Below are 27,337 nucleotides of genomic sequence, written 5' to 3'. Positions count from 1 at the left end.
TTATAAATTATGATAAATAAGGTAACAACAGTTTATAATAATTATTATGGTATAAAATTGCATTATTTTGCTTAACCCCTGAGACTGATTTTTTTAAATTGAAATTAGTTTGAGTGTATCTTGTCACTTAATTTATTTTATATATTACTAATGCAACAAGACCAAAGTATTAAAAATAATATAAATTTTGTAAAATAATATTGCTAAGGTATTCAAAACATTAATTTTTGTTTGCTTGAATTGTATGAATTTTATTGCAATCTCTTTAGTTCTCAATTTATAATGTATAACAATTAACTTATGGTTATACTTGTATATCTCATAAATAATACTAACACTAATAGCATATACAAAGAGGGTTTTAAGGGTCCAACTTCCCCCTCAGTAAAAATTATATTTTTATGTGTGCTCCTAACTATCACTATACACTATACATATTTAGGTTCATGAATATTGAGGAAAAAAGTATCAATACAATAACAAATCACTAAATAATTATATTGTTTGTGTTTCACACAAAGTTTAATTATTAAATAATATTTTAATATATTATATTAACTTAATACATTACTTTATAATATTTTACCAATAAATTAAATTACTTTTTTTTTAAGGAAATCGTACATTGATTATATCACAAACTAACCTTTACTAATTACAAATAATGCTATTTTTATGATAAATTAGAATATATTCTAATTTATTAGTTTAACCAACTGGGTTGTTACCAAAGGATTTAATTTTTATACTTTGATAATATATTAAATATTTCACCCTATTATATTTAATAACATTAATATAGTAAAACTTTTATTCTTATTCCTAACATTTTTATATTTTTATATATTTTTTTTGCAGTATTTATTATTTTCAATTGTTTTTAATTATCTATCATGATTAACTTGTAGTTTAATATAAGTTTTAAGTCTATTTATTAAACATTTAAACACAAACTAAATCAATTGTCATTTGTCCTATCATATTATATACTTTATAGTTTTTTTTACATATTTTGTCAAGAAAAATTACAAATTAATAGGAAAATAAAATAATAATGTCACTTACTCTTATTTACAAATATAAGTAAGAAATTTGGAATTTAGTTACTTATAATATATTATTATTTTGATTGTCAAATTTCTATTTGGATGTTATTTTTTAATGTCTGTTTAGACATATTGAAAGATAAATCTTTTTAGAAATTATTATCTTATTTTGCACATTCATGTCTATTTATACCTAGTTATAACTGCTTACTATAAATGTTTTATTTTGCATTTTAAAGATGTTATTACCGAATTTTAACAGCTTTTACTCGTCTTTATTAATTGGTATTTTATTGTTTTTATTATTATTATATAAATGTCTATTGTAATAGGTAGGTCAATAAAATGTAGTACATTTATGTTTATTTAACATGCTATTTACTAACAATATTATAAAAAATGACAGTATGGTGCTATAATAATCTTGTGTTATATTGGTACCTTTTAGGTAACTAATTACCCAATATTTATAAATTAGGTATCATAATACATAATTATAGTCAACACATGTTTGTGTATTATACCAAAGATGCTATAACTACTCGGGAATTGTTTATTAATTTTTACTACAATAATTTTTCAAATAATAAATTACCTCCGTATAAGTTACCTACCACTAGCATATAAATCAATACATCAATATTATTTTAAATAATAATGTATTATAATATTTATAATTGTGAGTATTCAAAGGAGAAAATTAAAATTGACACAATTCACCAAGTTGATTAACAAAATACAATAATATTTTTTTAATTCATTTTTTAGTTTCTCTTTCATAAAATTTGAAATATTGTATTCCTCTATTCAAATGACATAACTAATTTATACTTGAAAGTAACTAAATAATTTGTATTCAATTTTACTCTTAGATTTATAAATTAATATATATTAATAAGTGTTTTATTTAATTTTATACATTTTATAAATTATTTTTGTTGTTATAGTAAGATATGATTTAACTTTATTTACAGTGTTAATATTTTAGTCACTCTGTTGTCATGCATTTTTCTTTAATTGTGTACCTAACCAGTGCCATTTGATATTTAAAACAATAAACTGTCTAAGTATTAAATCACACTAATTGTTTGTATTTATATTTTAAAACAACCTATCACTGGTGTACGAGTTAGTCATCAATAAAAAAAAAATAAACTGTAAATTACTATAGACTATAGTAGTAAATGATGTTTGAATTATTCATTTTTTTTAAATGTATTTAATTTATTAAAAAAAAAATTGTATAATTATAGTTTCTATTTTCCTCTACAAATTCGATAATAATTAAATCTATAGGTAATGTTATTATTTAGTCATGGTGTTAACTATAAATAAACTGCGAATTATATTTTTATTTAATTCAATTCAATTACCTATATGAATTATCATAATATGAGAATAATACATAGTACCGACTGCATAATTCCGGAACATACAGTAGATACAATCAGTGCTTTTTAAAACAAATTATGCATGGAAATTAAATACAAAATTATAAAAATAGAATTAAACTAGATATAAATGTTATAAATTGATTTTTATGGTTTTATTTACTTTTATTTGAACGCCTTCGCCCTACATTTATTTTGGTTTTTTTTTTATTTGATGTATTTTGTATGTTTTCCGAGTGATGACTTGTTTGTGTATCCTTTTTGATTCATTTGTAAATTCAGTTCTTTTTTTATGTCGTACTATTGAAATAGACTAAATACTAATATCATTTATTTTTTAACTTTGTTTTCCCAAATTTACCAATTTACTAATTGAGCATAATTTCGAACTTTTTGTAGCTTATTTGAATAACAGTTTGGTTTTTAGTTGCACAGATGAATTATTTTAAATACGATAACCAATTTATATTCTATGCTTATATTTATTATTTGAAATATGACAGGTGTTATAATACACATAAAATGTATTTTATACTTTAATAAATTATTGTAAATATTGATAATATTTACATTAAATTAATAAATACTATAGGTACATATGTGCATTTTATTTTATTATTCATAACGATATGATATTTTATTATTTTACTATGATGTACAAAATTACATAGGTACATTTTAATTCGTATTACGGTCTACGATTCAGAGCAGAGCTATAAACTGACGTAAGGTTCATAATTTTGGTTTAGCTCCATCCCCACTGCGCTGAACTGCGCTTTTTCGGGATTACTAATCATCATGATAAACATTTGACAGTAAACCGCTCAAAACAATTTGGTGTAATTCGCAAACTGGATGAGCTAACACTCATCAAGACAACAGAAAGTAACTTGGTCACTTCTTAAAATGAAAATACTTAAAAAAATGCACGGAACTATGTAGGAACTAGAATAACGTCATCTTATTAAAGCACGATCGCGGAGGTCAGTATTTTGGACCACCACAACACATTAAATATTCAAGTTTTTAATAGATAGGTATTAAAAAAAATGATATATAGGTACTTAAAAATGTGTAGTTTGTAAACAACAGAATTATTTTAAATTTGAAAGTTTTAAATATTAAAATAAGGGATGGAGTAAATGTAGGTATTTGTATGCAGATCACTAATTTAAAAAAATCGCGAAACATTTGCTAACAAGAATGCCAAAAAAATCAACGGACCGGAACGTTATATACCTATAGTATAGTGTAACTACTGTATAACTGGCTCAACATAGAAAGGACAAGACGATTGACAGTGGAATAAGGGATTATGAAATTTGTTAGACTAAGCATCGCAGGACAGTGAACTAACCCAACTATAAGCTGGTATGTATACCTCCTACCTATGTATGGCCAATAGCCATGTAAATAATAATAATCTATAACAATGAATAATTATTGACATTCAACATTATATATATATAGATATAGATATTTATATTAAAATATATTGTATAATACTATGGGCACTATTACCATTATTATAATGTACCTATCAGAAAACAGGAATATATTTTTATATTATTATAAATATAATATCTAATGCTGATTTTAATCTTAGAATATCTATTTACTTTAATACTTTATTAAATGTATGTTTAATTAACTATAAGTAGTACATTATTGTGTAATTATAAAAGTATTTTTTTAATTATCTAAGTAGATATTTTACTATAAACCAATTATGATATCCATGAACTCCGTATAGGAGCCACATACTATCTTATTAGGTATAGCTCAGTTGGTAAACGTAATATTTAACGTGTGATTTATTGTAACTATATAGCTGTAATTGATTTGGCTGAATAAATAAATAAATAATAGACGATTACGGTATACTATAGTAACGCAACTATGCAAGTATATAATAATAATATGTTCTGTGTATTGTGTAAATTATTGTCCTTTACATAAATAACATGTTCATTTTTACGAATCATCAACTTAAGAAAATATCAAATCTATACCGTATTATTGTTGTTATAGATGTTTTGTGAAGAATCGTTGATAGAGATTTCATTGACACATATTATATGCGTATAATATACGCGTGCCTATCTACATATCATATTAAACATGAGCGAGCTTAATAGAATAATTATAAATTATATGTAAATTTAATTAATAGATGATAAAGTATTGGAATGGATGTTAATATCTTAATCTAGTTTGTTTTGTTTATTGTTCATCGTACTTAGAGGCGAATGTGCCGAAAGACAGCCAAATGCCTCATTGAAAACTAAAGAATCCGAAATACCTGATCACCGAGACGAAGATGTTGATTTTCCTCAGATCTATTATTATAAAAATTTATTAAGATGTGCTGAGGCTGTAGAACCCGTTCCTATGCAAAAATCGTGGATTGAGAATATACTTAAAGTATCTACCTTTACATATAATAAACCTCATTTTTTCGGCAAATATAAAATTTCGTAAAATATTGTAAATTTCCATAAAAAACATTTTGCTACCGTATTGTATACCTACTTACGTAAATTTTTCTAAAAACATACGGTAAATAATGCACTTTTATCAATCCCTCTAAAAAAGTTAATATAAAGACAAATTGCATTTACATAATATCTTATCATCTGTATAATAGTATACATATTTAAACATATTTATTTATGTACTTCTATATAATTTTTAATAATTAATTACTTTGTTAGAAATCAGGGTCAGCACGTTGGAAGAAAAACACCATTTTGGAATCTTTGATTGAGGATGTTAAAGCCCAATACATTTTTTATGGTAAACGGTTTCATGTTGATCATACTATATTAACGAATCTGAATTTAAAAAATGAACCAGAAAAATCATCTACAAAACCACTAACTAGAGCGTAAGTTATTAACTATTGTTTATTGTAATTCAACTTTGAAAGGTATACATTTTAAACTTTGCAGTCTAGAACGGAAAACTAAAAGTTATCCGTCATTTTTAAAAATTAAAAACTTCTTAGTAAAGCGTTTATATATATATCATCCAACATTAATCAAGATCCAATATATTAAAATTCACCAAGTTTCTTCAACAATGATTGACGTAGACATGTATAGGTAAGTTGCTTATTTTGTATTAGTCTATAGATATATATAGAAATGAATAATCAACAATTTGGGATCACTGTAACAGATAAAATTGTTGGATTTTGGATGTTTTTTAGATTTAACAGTTCTTTTCAAGACCTACGCGATGTAATAAAAACTTTAGAACGCGAATTTCAAGAAAAATGCACAGATCTGCATATCAATTGGTATGGAGAAATTAAAAATCTTTTATCTAAGAAAAAAGCAACAGACGGAGTTGTATTAAAGAGAATCCCGGAGTTTCTTAAATGCATTATGTACACAATTAGTTTAACAGTACGTTGTAATAAAACATCTACATTAATTATTATAAGTTTAGTTTATAAATATTTACATACAAAAAATATTGAAATATTTAATATTGATATATTATTACCGAACATCTGCCGTACACTGACGGAAAAAATGTTCATTTTTAATTACCAATAATAGGTAACAATAAAATAATACGTTTTGTAGAAACTGATTTTGCTGTTTATTGTTGTAGAATTTGTTATTTTTCAAAATATTTAAAATTAAGTTTTATATTGCAATTTTTATTTTTTATAATCTTTACTTTTTTTATAGTGCATATTAATATAGTTAATAGTGGCAATTATAAATCGATTGTACGTTAAAAAAAATGAACGATGACCGATGTAAAATTTTCTTTTTATTATTATTATTTTACAGATCGAACGAATAATTTTAAAATCATTGGATTGTGTAGTACAATTATTTGGAAATTTAAAAACAACGCCAAAATTAAATATTAAATTACATTTTGTGGGTTCAAAATGTATTAGTATGCCGAGCATAGAAGAAATTATTGAACAATACTGCTCAGCTTTGGATTTAGTGAGTATTTTAAAATAATTCAGTAGTAAAAATATTTTTATTACTTACTAACTGTATTATTTTATGTATTCTTATATTGTACTTGAGCCTTCACGGGCGTTTAAGTAAATAAATAAAAATATTTCTATCGATTTTATAAATTTAAATTATTTTTATTTTTAATACTTGTTTTTTTAACTGGTAGATGATTATATTCTTGAGCACTTATTATGTGTAATAATATAATTATGAAAAAGATTATCTACGGACTAATTAAATAATAGATTCAGTTATCATCCATCTTAATTTTAAATTGAACGAATTAAATGTACCCACTATTTGTTAGCTATTAACATCTAACTTAATAATCACGTGTTCACGTAACTTAACCTGATCCCCTTAGGCTATGGCCTATAGGCTATAATACTTATAACTCATCAAAACAGTAGCCTATAATCAATTCATAATATACATATTATTAATAAGTAATAATATATAGATTAATCAATTTTCTTTAAAAATAGAAAAAATCTAGAATTTTAATATAAAATATAATGTAATATGAAATAATATTATATACTTATATAGTCTTATTTAATTAAGGTAAATAATGCATTCAGTGAATTACCGTCTTTGGAAAATTTTTATGACGGTGTTGAACATTCTCTTCAATTTATTTTAATTAATCGTGATAGTCAATATTTATTGGAAGCAAGAGCCACTTTGGAAGGGGAGTTAAATTCGATGTATAAGTATTTGGCGACTTATTTAGAAAAGCTGGGTAGTATTTTGTTGTATAAATAAACGAATAACGATATTGTAATTTAATTTATTCTCATATGGACTTTTTACTGCAGAAATTGATTTCAGTGAAATCGTACATGAGGAACTTCCTGAAATGTTTTTAATATATCTACAAGAGAATCACACGTATGAGGAACTAATAGAAAAGTTAGATTTTTTTCAGTGTTTTAAGAATATGTCTAAAGAATTATCTGAATATTTTGAGTTTGAGCTAGTAAAGTAAGTATCGAGTGTTTAATTCTTATTTAAAAATTAATTATTTACTATAAAGTATTTGTATAGTATTGATCAGAGTGAAATTAAAAATAGTATATACGATTTAGCCACAAATTATATGGATCAGATTGTTGAGCACGCCGTTATTAATTATATTATTGATCATGAAAGGTATATATTATTATTATTTTTTTTTTTTTTAGATACACATTTAATATATATTTACAAATATATGAATTTATTAGCTAAATAAATAGGTATTACATTGATTATTATACTGTGGTATAATTATCTTTCATTAATTGGGATATTTATTATTAAATTACTATTTACTGCAGTGAATTATGATTTGTAAAAGTGTCGTAATTTTTTAGTGTGAATAATAAATTCAACGAATTGGTTGAACGGGCTTTTACTGAACCAAAAAATTCTAAAGAGTTTTTGGATCTTGGCGATTTTATGTTGTACGCTACTACTACATTTATGCAAGAGATAATTGTAACAGTGAAATATTTGTCTGCGGTCGCATGCGACTTATCTCAATATACAATTCTATCTAAAGAAGTGTGGGAAGCACACGCGTCTTCTGTTTCATGGATACAAAAATCATCACACATTTTCATTAGATATTCTACTATTTACGAAGCAGGAAAATCTAAAGGAGAAGAAAATATGGGAAAAACAATTAGTACATTGATTTATGATTTAGACACTTTTGAACCCAACCTTACGTTCTTGGATCGTATTGATGATATAAACAAACTCTATGATTATAAACTAGTAATATAAAAAGTGTTTATTTATACACTTGTATTAATAATTAAATATTTACAGTACATGAACGCATTAGTTAGAAAATTAGAAAAATTCGATGCTACTGTTGATTGGATTAACGAAGAAAAACATTTATTTAATAAAGAAATTACTCCATTTCAAGAACTCACTGACATTAAAGTATAAATAATATATTAAAAGCGCATATATTTTAATTTGATACCAATAATAATACCTAATCTAGAACTTTTTAATAGTCTTTAAAAAGTTTATATTATTTAAACTTACTGTGTATATAACAATTAGTTTATCATCCATTTTTAATAGTTTTTAAAATAAATTGCTTACTGATTAATAACAAAATGATAATTGTTGTATATAAAAAACTGTTTTCCATTAATCAAAACTATTATTGGTTTATAATTATATAAAAAACATTTACGTTAGCAAATATATAACAATTTTTAATTTAAACCCTACAATTTATGCTACTAAATAAATAACACTTAGTATAATACTTTATGATATATAAAATAAAATATCTATATATCCCTAACACAAATTAACGAGTAGTTTATCTGTAATACTAAATAGTATATAATATATTAATAAATAATAACAAATAGATTATACGTGTACTAAATAATTAAATTTTCAAAGGATTTCACAAAGCCATTCATTGATCTCATTGAATTTTCCTATCGCTGGACGTTGAAAAGAAATACATGGATGCACGGTGACTTTGATGTACTTATATTATCCGAAATAGAGCTGCAATTCGATGAATTTTACAAGTAACTATAAGTAACACATTTTAAATTATAAAACATTATATAACTAATCCGTAATAATATAAATTTAGAGAAGCGTTGAGAATACAAAAATTTTTAAGAGTTAAATGTAAGGAAATGTTAACGCAAAATGACAGTAAAGTATATGAGGGTATAGTAGATACTCTTAATATGAACCTCTGGCCAGCACCTTTAAAAATTATACAGCAAATAGTTGATAGCATGAAGCAATTTAGGGTTCGTATAATTTTAACATTAAGATTATAAATTTAGAAATAATGGTTAATAAATTACAAGATGATACAATTAATAGTTCAGTTAAATTGTAAAAAAAAAGAAAAATTCTACTGATACATATTTTTAGCAATACATACCAACTATCGGAATATTGTGTAACCCAAATTTGACTGAAAGACATTGGCAAGACATGTCTGAATTGACGGGATATGACTTTACACCCAATGCCGGAACTACACTTTCTAAAATTTTAGATTTAAATTTAGGAAAATTATTACCTCAGTAAGTATAACTTTTGATTTTAAGAATATTAAAATGAAAGCCTAAATTATGAAGTTATTATTTCAATATAATTGGCAATTGGGTTCAAACTATAAACATAAAAAGTAGTACATAGCGCACATCGGTTTATTTTAAACTTACATTTCAGTTATATTATTATAATTATTAGAATTAGGATGTTTATGATTTTATATATTTTTTTTAGATTGTCCAATACTTTCCATTCTTACATAGAAATGTGTTTCATGATATCTATATTCAAATATAAAAATTTTATTTTACATATAATTGCATATTTTACCATTTCTTATTTATAAGTGAATTATATATACATGAATATTTTAACAAAATTTTACATCTAAAATAATTACTGTTCGGAAATTTAAAAAAAAATATGTGTAAATGATATTTTTATCTTATTTACATTTTTATATATTTATTATGTATGTAAATGTAATATAGAATTTGGTAATAATAGTAGATACATTCTATGTTTAAAGTATGCAAATCATCAATAATTTAAATTATTTTTAAATCTATTTTTACAGGTTTGACGTTATTAGTGTAGGTGCTACAAAAGAAGAACAATTGCGAAAAACGTTGGTAAAAATGAAAGAAGATTGGAGACATATCTCACTATCTACTAGCCCTTATTATAAGTAAGATGTTAATTCTAGAATTCCACTATAAAATGTGAATAATTATGAAGTGTGCTTATTCATTTATAATTTTATTTTTAAGGGATACAAATTTAAATATACTATCTGGATTAGATGATATACAAATGGTACTTGATGACCACCTAATAAAAACCATATCGATACGCGGGTCAGCGTTTGTCAAGCCGATAAGGGAAGAAGTAAATGAATGGTTTGAAATGGTTAATCGCATGAATATGACACTTGAAGAATGGGCGAAAGTACAAATACAATGGCTTTATCTTTTGCCAATATTCAGCTCTAAAGACATAATTGCTCAAATGCCCGAGGAAGGATCATTGTTTAATGTAAAATCCAATAACTTAGTATTTCACGTTAGAAATCCTAATAACATTTTATAAATATATATTCTATGTCATTTTTAGGAAATTAATACGATTATTAAAGGATTATTAAGTATGGTTAATTCAGATCCGTTAGCAACCAAGTGTATTGGACAAGAAGGTGTATTAGAATCATTAATTAACTGTAACGAGATGATGGAAACTATTAACGCAGGCGTAAATAACTATTTGGAGAAAAAACGTTTATTCTTTCCAAGGTAAACTTGATTTTTGAAATTAAAATATAATATAGAATATAATGACAGTTAATATATATTTTTAAATCCACTTATAGGTTTTTCTTTCTTTCAAATGATGAAATGTTAGAAATATTATCAGAAACTAAAAATCCTAAAAAAGTTCAGCCTCATTTAAAAAAATGTTTTGAAGGGATCGCTAAACTAGAGTTTAGTAAAAGTTTAGATATTTTAAAGATTTTAAGTAGTGAGGGTGAAGAAATTGAACTTAATAAATTTATTTCGACTGTCGAAGCAAGAGGAAGTGTAGAAAAGTGGTTACTTCAGGTTGTGCCCTTAAAAAAAATCAAATATAATTCATATTTGAGTTTATAACGATATTTTTTTCGTTATTATTTATATTTAGGTAGAAGAACAAATGGTCATATCGGTTAAAGAATGTATTGAAAATGCTTATAATGAGTATACGACTATAAAACGAACTACGTGGGTACAGAAATGGCCAGGTCAATGTGTTTTGTGTGTCACTCAAATTTATTGGACTGCAGAAGTTCATGATGTATTTAATGCTCAAGAAATCGGAAAAATGCGAAATTATCATATGTTTTTAACTGTATTTCTGAGCCCATATATGAGTGTTTATGATATATTTAAATCATTAAAAATTGTTTTAGAATCAATTGAATAATATCGTTGATCTAGTACGTGGTAAATTAAGCAAGCAGACCAGAATATCGTTAAGTGCGTTAGTTACGTTAGATGTCCACTGTAAAGATGTTGTTGATGATTTGGTAAATAATAATGTTTCCCACCATATGGACTTTAAATGGCTAAGCCAGTTAAGGTAACGTAAAAATAGTCTTAAATTGATTTTAAAATTATCTATTTTAACTGATTTTTAATTTAAGATATTATTGGAAAGATGATGTATTGGTTTGTATTACCAATGCAACTGTGAATTATGCATACGAATACCTAGGTAATACGCCTAGACTTGTCATCACTCCTTTAACAGATAGATGTTATCGCACATTAATTAGTGCTTATCATTTACATTTAAATGGTGCTCCGGAGGGACCAGCTGGTACAGGGAAAACAGAAACAACGAAAGATTTAGCAAAAGCTTTGGCCGTGCAGTGTGTGGTGTTTAATTGTTCCGATAGCCTTGACTACTTGGCAATGGGAAAGGTATATACATATTTACACTGATAGATTTATTATTGCTATTGATAATGAAATTGGAGTTTGAAGTTTTTCAAAGGGTTAGCTTCAACCGGAGCTTGGGCTTGTTTCGATGAATTTAACCGTATTGATATCGAAGTATTATCAGTTATTGCTCAGCAGATATTAAGTATTATTCAAGCGGTGAGATCTAATGTTGAAACTTTCATGTTTGAAGGCACTGAACTTTTATTAAACCCAAAATGTTATGTGTGTATTACTATGAATCCGGGATATGCTGGGAGATCCGAACTTCCCGATAACTTGAAGGTTTAAATTTTTTAAAATATTAAATGCTGAATAACATACCGATATTATTATGATTTACAGGTTTTATTTAGAACTGTGGCTATGATGGTGCCGGACTATGCAATGATTGGAGAAATATCATTGTATTCCTTTGGGTTTGTTAATGCGCGAGAATTATCTGTCAAGATTGTTACAACCTATAAACTGTGTTCAGAACAATTATCATCTCAATCACATTATGACTATGGTAAAAATATTTTCAAGCCGTAATTAATGTATGAATTATATTTTTATTTTATTTTTAGGTATGAGAGCGGTTAAGACTGTCCTTATAGCAGCAGGTAATTTAAAAATGAAGTTTCCGAAAGATGATGAGTCAGAATTGTTACTCAGATCTATTTTGGATGTGAATTCCGCAAAATTTTTAAGTAAAGATGTTCCTTTATTTAATGGAATAATTTCTGATCTATTTCCTGGTGTGCAAATGCCAAATCCTAATTATGAAAATTTGATTAATGCTGCAAATATTGTAAGTACATATTTTAATCAGTTTTAGAAAGATTACATGTGACATCGTTTGATTTAGGTGTGCACAAAGATGCAATTGCAACCAATAAATAATTTCATGGAAAAACTAATTCAGACATATGAAATGATGGTGGTTAGGCATGGATTTATGTTAGTGGGAAATCCATTTGGAGGAAAGACATCATTACTTCATTTACTCGCAAAAACATTGACTCTACAGAATCAACTTGGTCAAGGAGAAGAAAAAGTTGAATATGAAACAGTTAATCCAAAAGCGTTGACTATGGGTCAGCTTTATGGATGCTTTGATGACGTTTCTCGCGAATGGTCTGACGGGGTTGTAGCTAATACATTTAGGTATAGTATTATTTATAATATCGAATATTAATATTATAAATTCATTTAAATGTTCTATTTTCATACGATGTTATGTATAGAGCGTTTTCAATGTCAGAGACTTTAGATAGAAAATGGTTAATTTTTGATGGTCCTGTTGATGCGGTTTGGATAGAAAATATGAATACAGTATTAGATGATAATAAAAAGTTGTGTTTAGTTTCTGGCGAAGTGATAAGTATGCCAGATTGTATGTCTATGATATTTGAAGTAATGGACCTTAATCAGGTATGGATATGATTTTATGTGTTCATAACCGTTGTACAATAAAATACAATTTTCAGGCATCTCCCGCAACTGTCTCTAGGTGTGGAATGATTTATTTAGATCCTTCAACTTTGGGTTGGAGGCCACTAGTAGAAATGTGGTTAAAAACTTGTCCAGAGCTTTGGTCTTTAGATCAAAATGGCATAGATATTATGTGCTTATTCGATTGGATAACTAATCCATGTCTTTATTTTGTTCGCCGTAATTGTGTTCAATTAACAAATGCAGGAGAAACAAACACTGTTTTGTTAGTTGAATTATATCTTGTTATTATTATTGTTATTGATTTTGTTTTTTAATTATTTTTACAGAAATGTTATAAATATACTAGAAATGCAGTTAAAAAATTCAAATGTTGATGACCCAGAATTAAATGAAAACTTCACACTTTATTTACAAGGATCTTTTGTATATGCTTCTATTTGGGGCTTTGGTGGAACTCTAGATTCAAACTCAAGACCTGTATTTGATGTTTATTTTAAAGAATTGTGGAAAGGAGAAATACCTGGTTTGGAACCACCAGAAGCTCTAAGTTCTTTGGAAATTTTAATACCCAGTGAAGGATTGTTATATGACTATGTATACAATTTTACATCCAAAGGATCTTGGAAAAATTTATCGGAAGTTGTAAAAAGCAATAAACTTCACGAAATGAGTAACATTGAACAAACTTTAGTGCACACCCTTGATACTGCAAGGTAAATTTAAGTATATAATATTCGTAATCATTTAATATAAAAGTATTTTTTTTGTTTTTATAGATATTTGCATTTAGTTGAAATGTTTATTTTTCATCGTAAACCATTATTACTTTTTGGTTCTACGGGTACTGGAAAGAGTTTTTATATAAAAAATTATATGATGAATGAATTGTCATTAGACGAATACGTTCCATCTTTTGTTACATTTACAATCCAGACATCTGCTAATTTTACTCAGGAAATGGTTTTGTCGAAACTTATAAAGCGTAAACGTGGTGTTTATGGGCCACCAGAGGGGAAGATTTGTGTTATATTTATTGATGATATGAATATGCCTATCAAAGAGCAGTATGGAGCTCAACCGCCCATTGAACTATTAAGACAGTATTTTGACCATGGGCACTGGTATGATCTACAAGATACAAGCAAAGTTCACCTTAAGGATATACTCATGTTAACTGCCATTGGTCCAACTGGTGGAAGTAGACAAGATGTGTATGCAAGGTTTTTGCGTCATTTCGGATTATTTGCTATAAATTCATTTGATGATACAAGTATTACAAAAATATACTCGACTTTGCTTAATATTGGACTAAGAGTATATTTTATGTTATATTAAAATTTGTTCTTTTATTATAATACAAAAATTAATTTTGTAGAGGAATGGTTTTACATTAGAAGTTGTTCCTATCATCGATAATATTATTCAATCAACTATTGATTTATATAAATCAGCTATTACTAATTTAGCACCAACTCCAGCAAAATCACACTATTTATTTAATTTGAGAGATATTTCAAAAGTTACGAATGGAATACTTATGTTTCGTAAAGAGAGTTTTACCCATCGGAAACAGTTTATAAGGTAAGTTTCATTGAAAACGTGAACATTAAGAAAAAGTCTTTATTTGTGTATATTATAGATTGTGGGTACATGAAGTACTTAGAGTATTCTATGATCGTCTTATTGATGATAAAGATAGAGAATGTTTATTCAATGAAATCCGTGAGGCAGTTAATGCAAATTTCCAAGAAAAATTTGATGTAGTGTTAAATGATTTATCGAGTTCAGTTGTACGTAATCACAAATATTTATACCTATAAAATAAATATAGAATAAATATAATATTATAGCTCTTTGATTTATAGCCCATTCGTTACCATGATGCTACAAACCTTTTATTTACAAGTGCTATAGACATTGATGCAGCTGAAAACAAAAAATATGAAGAACCAGCTGAGTTATCAAATTTTATAGCAATAGCACAAACGGTGATGGATGAATATGACATGACACATAAATCGAAATTAAACATAGTTTTGTTTAAGTAAACTAACTTAAATTATTTTTGTTTTCTTATAATATTATAATATTTAATATAATATATTTTTTTTATAAATTAAAGATATGCTCTTGAACATCTTTCGAGAATATGTAGAATTGTATCGATCCCCGGCGGATGTGCATTGTTAGTTGGAGTAGGAGGCTCAGGTCGGCAATCTCTTACTCGATTAGCATCAGAAATGTATAATTATAATACTTTTCAACCGGAGATAACTAAGAATTATGGCTTCAATGAGTGGAGAGATGACTTGAAATTTATATTAATGGAATCGGGAGGAAAAAATCGACCTACCGTATTTTTGTTTGCTGAAGGACAAATCAAAGAAGAATATTTTTTACAAGACATTGATTCTTTATTAAATTCTGGTGAAGTACCAAATATATTTACTTTGGATGAACAACAAAGTATATTAGAGGTACTATAAACTTAATTTTTCAATTAAAATACGATATTTTAAAAATCATTATAATTTGAACTTTATATTGACAATTATAGATGGTTAGATTAGCTGCTCAAGGAGGAAATAGAAATTTAGATATTTCACCATTGGTCGTTTTTGATTACTTTATCAATCGGTGCAAACAAAATTTACATATATTTTTATGCTTTAGTCCAATTGGCTCGACATTTAGAAACCGATTGAGACTTTATCCATCAATGGTTAGTTGTTGTACAATTAATTGGTTTGAGGATTGGCCAGAAGATGCATTAGTAATGGTAGCACAGAAATACATGGAAAACGTAAACCTGTCTAATAAAATTAAAAACTCTGCTGTCATAGTTTGTCAACGCTTTCACATCGATGCAAGGTAAATTATTTTACACATCAAATTAAAATAATAACGTACCTAAATAATTATAGACGATTATCTGCGGAGTTTTATTCTACTACACGCCGTCGAACATACATAACATCAGCTTCATATTTAGATTTAATTAAAGCTTATACGAATTGCACTAATCTTAAGCAAAAAGAAATTATGGAGGAAAAAATGCGTTACGTTGGTGGTCTTAAGGAACTAGAGTATGCTACTGTGCAAGTGAATCAGATGAAGGAAGATTTATTTATACTTCAGCCTAAATTACAAAAAGCTCAAAAAGATACAGAAAAAATGATGGTCATGATATCACGTGAGACAACTGAAGTTGAAAAAGCTACTGCTAGAGTACAAGCCGATGAAAAAGTAGCAAATGTTCAAGCTGAGGCAGCGAATGAACTAAAATCAGAATGTGAAACTGATTTAGCATTAGCTATACCAATTTTAGAAGGTAATTAAGTATAATATAGAATACCTTTTCAACTTGAACAAACTAAATACATTTTGTTACATTTTTCATTACTTTATAAATATAATATATGATCTTTAAATATTTTTAAAATAGTAATTTTTGGAAGTATTATAAAAGACTGGTTTATAAAAGATTAATGTGTACATTAATAAAAAATTCTAAAAATTGCTCTTTTAAAGTATTCAAAGTTTAAGTTTGTGTTAAATTTCTAATATATAATTGTATGAGTAATAAAAGTATTATAGTGATTGTTGAACCGTTTTTGTATAATATTATCTACTAAATTATTTTTTTCATCACAATATCAGTTAATATATAATAGTAGTGAGTAAGTAATGTCTTATAGTATTTTTTTGATATTGATTTTTAGTTTTTTTTTTTTTATTGTATATCTAAAAACTCTAAAATATAAAACAAATAATAATGAATTATAACGTGCAAATTAAACTTCTTAGTCATTGTTCATTTATAAAAAAAAATTAAGTACAAATACAATACTTATTGATAAATAAATATTTAAAATAGTAAATACAAATGTTAGAATTAATTTTCTTTGTTTATTATGAAAATAATAACATTAATCATTAATGACAATTATGTTTTCATTATAATTAAGTATAATGAAAAGAAATAAAATTTTTTAGCTTAATAATATTTATTTTTAGATGCAATCAGTGCTTTAAATACTCTTAAACCAGCTGATATTACTTTGGTTAAGTCTATGAAGAATCCTCCTATTATGGTAAAAACTGTAATGGCAGCAGTGTGCGTAATGAAAGGAGTGTTACCAGATAAAAGGCCAAATCCTAATAAACCTGGACAATATGTAGTGTTTTTTTTTTTAAATTATATGAAAATGTATCAATGACCAATAATAAAAAATTGTGATTTTAGATAATTGACTATTGGGGCCCAAGTAAAAGATTACTAGGCGATCTAAATTTTTTGCAGTCGTTAAAAGAATATGATAAAGATAATATCTCTGATAAAACTATGAATGTTATACGTAAAGAATATCTTCCAGATCCAAATTTCAAACCATCAATCGTAGGTAAAGCTTCCAGTGCTGCGGAGGGTTTGTGCAAGTGGGTTATCGCATTGGATAGGTATGATCAAGTAATAAAAATTGTCGCGCCAAAAAAAGAAAAATTAGAGATAGCTGATAAAGAATTCAAAGCAACCATGGAGATATTGGACGAAAAAAGAAATTCAGTAAGAGAGTTACAAGAAAAATTAAATGCACTTAAAGAACGATTGCACCAGACAGTGTTAAACAAAGAAAAATTACTAGCGGAAGTAGAGTTATGTGAAAGCAAGTTGCTTAAAGCTGAAAAACTCATAGGTCAGTTAACTGAGCATACATTTATACTTCTAATTTAATGATAAATTTAATTTAAAACTTTCAGGAAGTCTCGGTGGTGAGAAACATCGTTGGGCCCAACGTGCTGAAGAGCTACAGACCATATATAATTGTATACCGGGGGATATTCTTATATCTTGTGGAATTATTGCATATTTGGCTCCATTTACATCACATTTTAGGTGATCAAATTATTAATGAGTTTATCCAAAATTAACATTAATTTTTCAGGTCGTCGGTTATTGATGAGTGGAAAATATTATGTAATAATTTAAAGATTCCTAGTTCAAATAGTTACAGTTTAATTAAGGTTTTGGGTGTACCAATAAAAATTCAAAATTGGACTATTAATGGTTTACCGATGGATTCATTTTCAATCGATAATGCTATAATAATGGACGGGTCTCAAAGATGGTCTTTATTGATTGATCCTCAAGGTCAAGCACATAAATGGGTGAAGACGATGGAAAAATCTAATGATATATCAATTGTAAAGCTAACAAATTCCAATTATATGAAAGTGATTGAATTAGCTATTGAAGTTGGGAATCCAGTATTAATTGAAAATGTTTTGGAAGATTTAGATTCTCCATTAGATCCAATATTATTGAAGCAGGTTTATAAACAAGGTAATTACATTTTGATGAAAATTAATATTGCCACAAAAACAAATAGATGCATGTAAAAATAATTATTATTCGATTTAAAATAACATTTTGGTGAATTTTTAAGTGGTCATTTATTAATACTTAATTCAATTTAAATTTTTTAAAAAAGAAATACCATCAGTTAATTGAATTTACATTGAACCTTTTTTAGGGCCTATGATGTTTATAGTGATTGGTGATAATGTAATTGAATATAATTCGAAATTTCGATTATATATTACATCAAAGCTGAGAAATCCACACTATTCACCAGAAATATTTAATAAAGTTACCATTATAAATTTTGCTTTGACTGTGGAAGGTTTAGAAGATCAGTTGTTGGGAATTGTTGTTGCTAAAGAACGGTGAATATCAATGTTACCATTTACTTTAAAGATTATTAACTTAAATTAATATAATATTTTTTTCTCAACCCTAGGCCAGATTTAGAGTCAAAACGACAGCAATTAATTGTTGAAGGTGCTGAAAATGCTAGAGCATTGTTGGATGTCGAAAACAATATTTTACAAATACTTTCAGCACCAGGAAACATTTTAGAAGACGAAGATGCGGTTGACGTTTTAGATAACTCAAAGGTTATACATTTTAATTCATGCATATAGGTTAACACTATATTTTTCAATTTTTGTATTATACATACAGTATACATACATTAACATAATGACAATTATTTTATTACATTTTATTATTATAATATATTATACAATTATCTTAGAGTAAATTAAACTTTTTAAATATTAAAATATCTTAATCGTTTATTAGATATTAGCTACAGACATTATTCAGAAACAAGTGGCTTCAGTAGAAACTGTTGCGGTTATTGACCAATTCAGATTGCAGTATAAGCCAATTGCTAAACACTGCTCTATACTTTATTATTGCATTTCAGATTTGCCTAATATTGATCCAATGTATCAATATTCATTAAATTGGTTTTTCAATATATTTGTTATAACAATTGAAACAGCGTGAGTATTATTGTTATCTTTCATAATATTTATTTAACCTGTACTTGTATTGTAGTTTTATTAAGGGCATATTAAAATATTATATATATAAATTTTTGATTACTCGTATATTATATGAATATAATTATGTTAATTATTATTGTTATTACTGTGATTGAAAAACTACGGAGATTTTATTGTTTCAAAAAGTTACAATAATTGCTTTATTGGTATTGTAATTTTTGCCTAATTCATATTTTAATTTTTAAATAAATAAATGAACTTAAAGTACATAATAATTTATAAACAATATTTTTTGAATTTTATTTTATTACTATGTTGTCAATTCATTATGATTCTATCATAATGAATTTTTTTTTAGATAAAATGTTTCAATTTACAAAAATGGAAATGGTTTTGAATACAAAATTTAATTTAATTTTTATTTTAAAGAGCTCAAAAATAAAATTCCTTGTACATATTTTTATAATCGATAAAAACAATAAAAAATTTAAGGAAAAACGATAATTTTTAAACAAATCAAATTTTCGAAAAAATTGATTTTGTTTTTTAATGTTACTCACAACGAATAACCGTAGAAACTTGAAATTTTCACCAAATATTTATATTATCATTTTCATTTTACAATAAAATTTGCAAAAATCTTTAATTCTTTTTGAATTATTTATAGGCATGAATAGTTTTCAGTATGTTTTAGTTTTTTTCTATAAATATCGATAGATAACCAAAATTTTGCTCAGGTTTTTCTAGTCTTGTACGTACAAACTTTTGCTAATTTATTTACTTGTTTGTCTGTATAGATTGTAAATTACTTTTGTAAATAAAAATAATAAAAAAAAAGTAGTTAAAAATTATTCGTTGGATCAAAATTCTTGAATATTGTATACAAGATCCAACAAAAGTTATTCTTATATCTGAATCAAAATATTAAAAAGATATAGGCGTAACTTTATATTATACATTTGAAGTTAAAATTTTGACGAAAGTCATAAAAATCGTAAATAATTGCAAACTATTTTGTAGTTAAAAATTTCGTAAAAACTAATTCAAATTTAATACAAGATTCTTCATAAGTATTTTATATTGAAACCATTAAATTTAAAAAAAAACGTTTAAAGACAATCTTTTTTTATAAATATTTTTAAGTTCTGATTTGGATGGAATTACTTAATTAAATGGTATCGATTTGTTAATTATTTTGGTATAATCTAAAAACATTATTCGATATAACTTAAACTTGTATGTATTTTATATTATCATTAATTTTATTATAGGTACATAATATAATTTTTTATTTATTTTAAAATATTATCTATTTTATATGTACTATAAATCTATTTTTACTATTTTAAGGTATTATATTAACCGAAATAATTTTACTACATTTTAAGATAATAGTTGATATAATATGGTAAAAAATAATTCATATTTTAATAATTTAATAAATGTTTAATTTTCATCAATAATTTATCCTACTATAATAATATAAATAAAATAAATTACCTATTTCAATATATGTATCAAATACACTTATCATTTGGTGTATAGGCTGATAGGTTTTTTATGCTTAGAATCGTTTTTCGAGTACAATATGATAAATCGCTGAATTTAAATTTAAGACTCCTTTAAAAAACTTCAGTGGACACTATTGTACAGCATAACGGTATCCAATCTCTTATCTACCTTTTTTTTTATTATAGATGAATTATTATTTTTTATTTATTAATTATGATATTTATTTTTATGTAATAAATTATTTGCTTCAATATTTGTTTTATTCGATTAAAATGTAATTTTAAGTAATTTTTTTTAACGTATTAACCAATATTTAGTTATATTCTATTATAAAATGTAGTTGTAAGCTAATATTTAATTCATATTGTGTACATAAAATATGCGCAGTTATAATTAATATTTTTGTTTTATTGATTCTAAATGGGAACTAACAATTTTATTTTTAGAAATAAATCTAAAATTATCAAAATACGATTAGAAGCTTTGAAACAAACGTTTACATATAATTTATATGCCAACGTATGTCGGTCATTATTTGAAAAGGATAAGACGTTATTTTCATTCATTATGTGTACTACAATAATGATGTGAGTGATAATTTTATGATATGTTTTCTAATATATTATACATTTATAATATTGTATAATATTTTTTCACTAAATTTTCGTTATTTTAGAGCCGAAAATAAAATTGATAAGCAAGAACTGATGTTTCTTATGACTGGCGGTGTAGGTCTAAAAAATGAAGTTCCTAATCCTGGGCCTGATTGGTTACTGGGTAAAAGTTGGGATGAGATTTGTCGCCTAGATGATATAAATACGTTTAAAGGTTTACATATTTAAATAATTATATTTTATAATATTCATTTATAAATTTTTATTCATTTTGAAATGTACTCTATTACTTGTTTCAGGTATAAAACATGATTTTATAAGAAATGTGAAAGACTGGAAAAATTACTATGATTTAACTGACCACGAAAATTCAAAGTTCCCTAATCCTTGGTACGATAAATTAAGTGATTTTCAACGTATTGTTATCGTGCGTACAATTAGACCAGACAAAGTTATTCCTGCGATTACAAAACTTATCAAAATAGAACTTGGAGAAAAGTTCACTTACCCACCACCATTTGACATAAATAAATCTTACAGCGATTCAGGCTGCCTAAGTCCTCTTATATTTATTCTATCACCTGGAATAGATCCTATGTCAAGTTTATTGCAATTTGCCGAAAAAATGGGTCAAGCAGAAACTCTACAAAGTGTTTCATTGGGTCAAGGACAAGTAAATAATCAATAAATTTATTCATTAAAATGCTAAATTGTTTAAACATAATCATTAACTTAAAATATTAAAAAAGGGTCCTATAGCTGAATCATTTATAAATGCCGCACGAAGTGAAGGAAGCTGGGTTTGTTTGCAAAATTGCCATTTAGCTACTTCATGGATGGAACAATTAGAATTAATCTGCGATTCATTTGATGTGTCTAATGTGCATAATGATTTTAGATTATGGTTGACTAGCTATCCATCGGAGAAAGTATTAAAATATTAATTTAATTTATACATAGTGTCTCTATTATAACAGGAATCATTTATTATCTTAGCGTAAAATTATTTAATTTGTTATTTTTTTTATTCTTGGAGATAAAATTGATAAAACAACTCTTATGTTTATGCTATTTATTTTTATGTAAGTAAGTTCCTGTATTTTAAACAAAAATACTACTCATTATCACGACGAGTTTTTTTTTTGTATTTTTTTCATGGTCATAATCATTAGACAAAATTTCTGTTTTCAAAAATGTCTGTTTAATAACATTATTTTAAAAATAAGTTATTATTTATATGAATTATATGTACAATAATACATACTTGTTGGGCGATAGTGCTTATACTAATATATATATTTTAAAGAATACCGCAAAATAAACTATTATACTAGTTTAAATAATTTTAGAATATGACTAATTTATAGTAAGGTACCACATTTTTATCATACATTATGTTAAGCCTCATATTTTCATTTTTCTTTTTGACTTACTTTAATTTTAATTTTAATTTATTCTTTTAACGTTATTTATGATCACAAACATAATAAAAATTGTGTGTATATTTTGAAATAAACAGAAAACTCATCTTACTTAGCCCATAAATTACCAAATAATTAAAATAATTTCTAACGTCTGCCCATTTTAATATCATGTATCTATAACTTCCAAAATTCTAAAACTTGGCAATTTTTGAACTTAAAAAATAAATTTAATAATTAAAACTAATGAAAAAATAAAGATAAATAATTTATGGTAAAAATGTATGGTTGTTATTTAAAATTAAAAACATTTTACCGCATACGTGAAATTTAAATGTATATAATTTAAATTTATATAAATTTGAGTAGGTTTCGTTAATCTTAATCAAGATCAAGATCACTATTTTACAGCTGTACGCTAAAATAATTACTTATTTTTAGTTATATTAGATACACATTTTGTACAGTATTCTATAATCAAGTTAAAAATTGTTCAAGTTCCCAGTTTCCGTCCTCCAAAACGGCGTTAAAATGACCAATGAGCCTCCAACAGGCTTACAAGCGAATATGCTCAGAAGTTATCAATCATATCCCGTTAAAGATCAAAATTTCTTTGATGGGTGTCTTGGAAAAACCAACATATTTACAAAACTTTTATATGGAATTACATTTTTCCATGCAGTCATACAAGAGAGAAAAAAATTTGGGCCTATTGGATGGAATATACCTTATGGGTTTAATGAATCCGATTATCATATTTCCATTCAACAACTTCAAGTACATATACATGCATAATTATTTGGATTTAAGTGTAATGGATGAATGCATTTTATTAATTTTAGATGTACATTAATGAATATGATGAGATACCATTCGAGGCTGTCACATATCTGACAGGAGAATGCAATTATGGTGGTAGAGTGACTGATGATTGGGATAGGCGTACATTGAAGACGATTTTGGATATATTTTGTTGTCCACAAGTAGTTGAAAATTCTGATTACCTGTTTTGTGAGATTAGTACAAAGTATGGCTTACCGTTTCGAATCGATTACCTCGGCTTTATAGAACAAATTGAAGTAATGAACGTTTTCAGAATAGATCAAAATAATACAATATTACGAATACTGATTTTTTTTTTTTTTTTATTAAGGAAATTCCGATCGTCTCAAGTCCAGAAGTATTTGGATTGCATATGAATGCGGGAATTACACGTGATTTACAGAGTACATCACAACTGTTCGACTCTATGTTATTGGTAGTGGAATCTAGTGGTGGTACTGACGATTCCGATACGGCTGAGAATCTGTTAATAGGAATCGCGTCTGATATACTCTCGAAGCTTCCGAACAATTTTGACGTGGAAATGGCATCGATCAAATATCCTGTTATGTACAACGAATCAATGAACACTGTTCTTGTTCAAGAAATGGAACGTTTCAATGTACTGTTGTCCGTGATACGTAAAAGCTTACAAGATCTGATAAAAGCCATTAGAGGTGCCATTGTTATGACGCCTGAACTGGAAACAATGTCTATGTCGTTATCCGTGGCTAAATATCCAGTATTTTGGTCAAAGTTTTCCTATCCAAGCCTTAAATCTTTGGGTGGATATATAACTAATTTTATAGAGCGTCTTAATTTCTTACAAGTAAGATTTAGGTATAATATGGGAATAGCAAAATTGCATAGTTACTATAGTTACTATATTCTATTAAATTAAGAATCGCACTCGGTGGCCGACTTATTATACGCAGTGCTGTTATTCCACGACAAGCGTACATGTGGTTGACTCGGTGCGGGTGACAAACAGATGTTGTCTGACTGCCGTCCGATGAAAACTGGTCGGTCATAGAGTACGGTTCTTATCTTGAATGTAGTATAATTTCGTTTATTTTAATATCAAATCATTAACTTGGTCAATAGCTTAGTATGTTAAAAAAAAAATTACACTACCAATACATTATAAATATCTAACTATACAAAAAAGCCAGCTGTTAAGCACTAATCTCATTTCGTTTACGTCGGCTAGGATTTAATTTTATGCTACCTGTACATAGTAAAATAACATTTTTTAAATAATATAAAAATACAATTTTAGATATTTAACTTATTTTATAAACCTTGTGAAATAATATTTCATTATAATTAATTATTATGACCTTTAGATATTATAATTCATAAATGATATCGTTTGCTATTATTATTCTCGTATACCCATTACGTATTATAAATTATAATAATTTTTAAATAATTAAGTGGGTGTAAAGTGCCCACCTTCGGTATTTATATCTTGTTCGAAATTTCGTGGTTATTGTTAATACAATATATAATTATATTTTTTGTTAGATTTGGTACGAAAATGGTAAGCCCAATAATTTCTGGCTCAGTGGGCTTTTTTTTACTCAAGCATTTCTTACCGGAGCTATGCAAAATTTCGCTCGTCGTTACACTATACCTATAGATCAATTGTGTTTCGATTTTGAAGTACAACATTCTGACCGAATAAATGCAGCTCCCGAAGATGGAGTATATTGTTATGGTTTATTTGTAGATGGCGCTCGTTGGGATAGATCTAAGTATGTTTATATTATATTCTAATATATATTATTATAAATATGTATTATCTTGTGTTTACCTTTATAAAATAAGTGTGGTGTATAGTGTTCTATTGATAACTAATATTCAATAATCTATATTGCCATATGCTAGTATAGTATATAATATTATAATTTATATTTTAAATTTTAATATTACCATAGAATTTAATGTACTGATAATGGTAAACACAATTACATTTATTAAAGTATTGCGTTTTACTAAATATGTGTTCACATTATAGCATGGTATTGGAGGAACCGTTCCCAAAAGTGTTGACAGATGTGTTACCATTAGTATGGTTCATACCTATGAGAAAAAATAAATTAGAAGACAAAAATAGATATGTATGTCCTGTGTATAAGACTTCGGAGAGAAAGGGTATATTGTCTACAACTGGTCATTCCACCAATTACGTTCTTCCGATCTTTCTGGATACCAATAAAAATGCCTCGCATTGGGTATACCGCGGAGTAGCACTACTTTGTCAATTGAACGATTAAAATAGCTTTGTTTTAGTAAAAATGATGTTTAGTATTGTTTAATACTTCATTAATTGATGTTTCATTAATAATAAACAAATATTATAATAAACTAATGATTTATTAAATTTACTATCATTACAAAAGAACGAAAACAGTTACCTATTGTCATTTTATATCGGCGGCTATAATAATACAATAAGATAAACCTTCATACGTAGTTGGTATAAAATATAATAAAAACATGCCATATTCATCTGTGCAATTTTTATGAATGTTACGGTGATAACTTCATGATGATATTATATTATTATTCTTTAATGATTCCTTAATACGTAATAACGTAGGTATTACATTGTATCGTCGATCACATGCAAATACAATGGGATGTAAATAAAAGTATTTTAAAAATCAATAAAGCACGTTATAATCATTTAGATATTTCAGTAATATACAATATATTTTATATTTAATTTGTTATGAATGATACTGATATTAATTTTAAAAATATGTTCTAAACGCAAACCTAATATTCTTATATTGTTAATATAAATAAATTGTTATACGTACTTTCAATTAGTAGTCCAAAGTATTAAATATAATACTGTAATTTATAGTAGTGGGTGTGCCTATTTGTTTTATTGTGCTATACTTCATACGAATATCATTTAAAAATATTAAAGTATGCATACTTCAAGATTGTATAACATAATATATTGATTGTAGCAGTTATTCTAATATTTAGTGGTTTTTTTTTTTTTAGAAATGTCATGCACTCTGTCGTATAGGATATGTAACACTTACTGTTAACCATTTACAGGTAGATAGCGCAAATAATATCATTTATTATTAATTAATGTTCCACTCATAAAATCATAAATTATAATTTTATAGTTTGTGAGTTGTAGCGAATACGTTTTAGACTTGTCGTTGTGTAATAAATTATATTAATTAGATAACAAATCTTTTTTTTTAAAAAAAAA

The 27,337-nt window shown here is 26.0% G+C and overlaps 1 protein-coding gene across 1 annotated transcript; it reads left to right on the top strand.

Moving 5' to 3' along the window:
* Positions 1 to 7,131: 7,131 nt before the first annotated feature.
* LOC113549925 (dynein heavy chain 7, axonemal-like) lies at positions 7,132 to 26,375 on the top strand. Its single transcript, XM_026951451.1, has 45 exons — positions 7,132 to 7,168; positions 7,245 to 7,410; positions 7,474 to 7,578; positions 7,782 to 8,187; positions 8,242 to 8,361; positions 8,842 to 8,975; positions 9,044 to 9,209; positions 9,337 to 9,491; positions 10,040 to 10,150; positions 10,233 to 10,497; positions 10,576 to 10,751; positions 10,829 to 11,057; positions 11,137 to 11,343; positions 11,405 to 11,574; positions 11,639 to 11,918; positions 11,982 to 12,221; positions 12,282 to 12,447; positions 12,506 to 12,729; positions 12,787 to 13,085; positions 13,166 to 13,352; positions 13,409 to 13,638; positions 13,703 to 14,089; positions 14,153 to 14,690; positions 14,752 to 14,957; positions 15,016 to 15,166; positions 15,242 to 15,420; positions 15,499 to 15,853; positions 15,934 to 16,247; positions 16,301 to 16,707; positions 17,394 to 17,554; positions 17,623 to 18,070; positions 18,135 to 18,270; positions 18,320 to 18,717; positions 18,908 to 19,100; positions 19,175 to 19,331; positions 19,519 to 19,724; positions 21,686 to 21,826; positions 21,916 to 22,067; positions 22,153 to 22,526; positions 22,603 to 22,782; positions 23,773 to 24,051; positions 24,117 to 24,353; positions 24,428 to 24,925; positions 25,624 to 25,853; positions 26,117 to 26,375. The coding sequence occupies exons 1-45, from the start codon at positions 7,132 to 7,134 to the stop codon at positions 26,373 to 26,375; spliced, it is 10,659 nt and encodes a 3,552-aa protein (XP_026807252.1).
* Positions 26,376 to 27,337: the final 962 nt, after the last annotated feature.

The sequence above is a fragment of the Rhopalosiphum maidis genome, chromosome 1 (genome assembly GCF_003676215.2).
Source record: "Rhopalosiphum maidis isolate BTI-1 chromosome 1, ASM367621v3, whole genome shotgun sequence".
Taxonomy (NCBI): domain Eukaryota; kingdom Metazoa; phylum Arthropoda; class Insecta; order Hemiptera; family Aphididae; genus Rhopalosiphum; species Rhopalosiphum maidis.
Note: the sequence above shows the minus strand (reverse complement) of the source record. Positions and strands in the feature narration are given on the sequence as shown.

Excerpts from the sequence above, each read along its gene's own strand:
- LOC113549925 (XM_026951451.1), top strand. The coding sequence starts at position 7,132 with ATGTATAAGTATTTGGCGACTTATTTAGAAAAGCTGG. Across the intron at positions 18,071-18,134 it reads TAAAGCTGAAAAACTCATAG|GAAGTCTCGGTGGTGAGAAA; the intron begins GTCAGTTAACTG and ends TAAAACTTTCAG. Across the intron at positions 19,101-19,174 it reads ATTGTTGTTGCTAAAGAACG|GCCAGATTTAGAGTCAAAAC; the intron begins GTGAATATCAAT and ends TCTCAACCCTAG.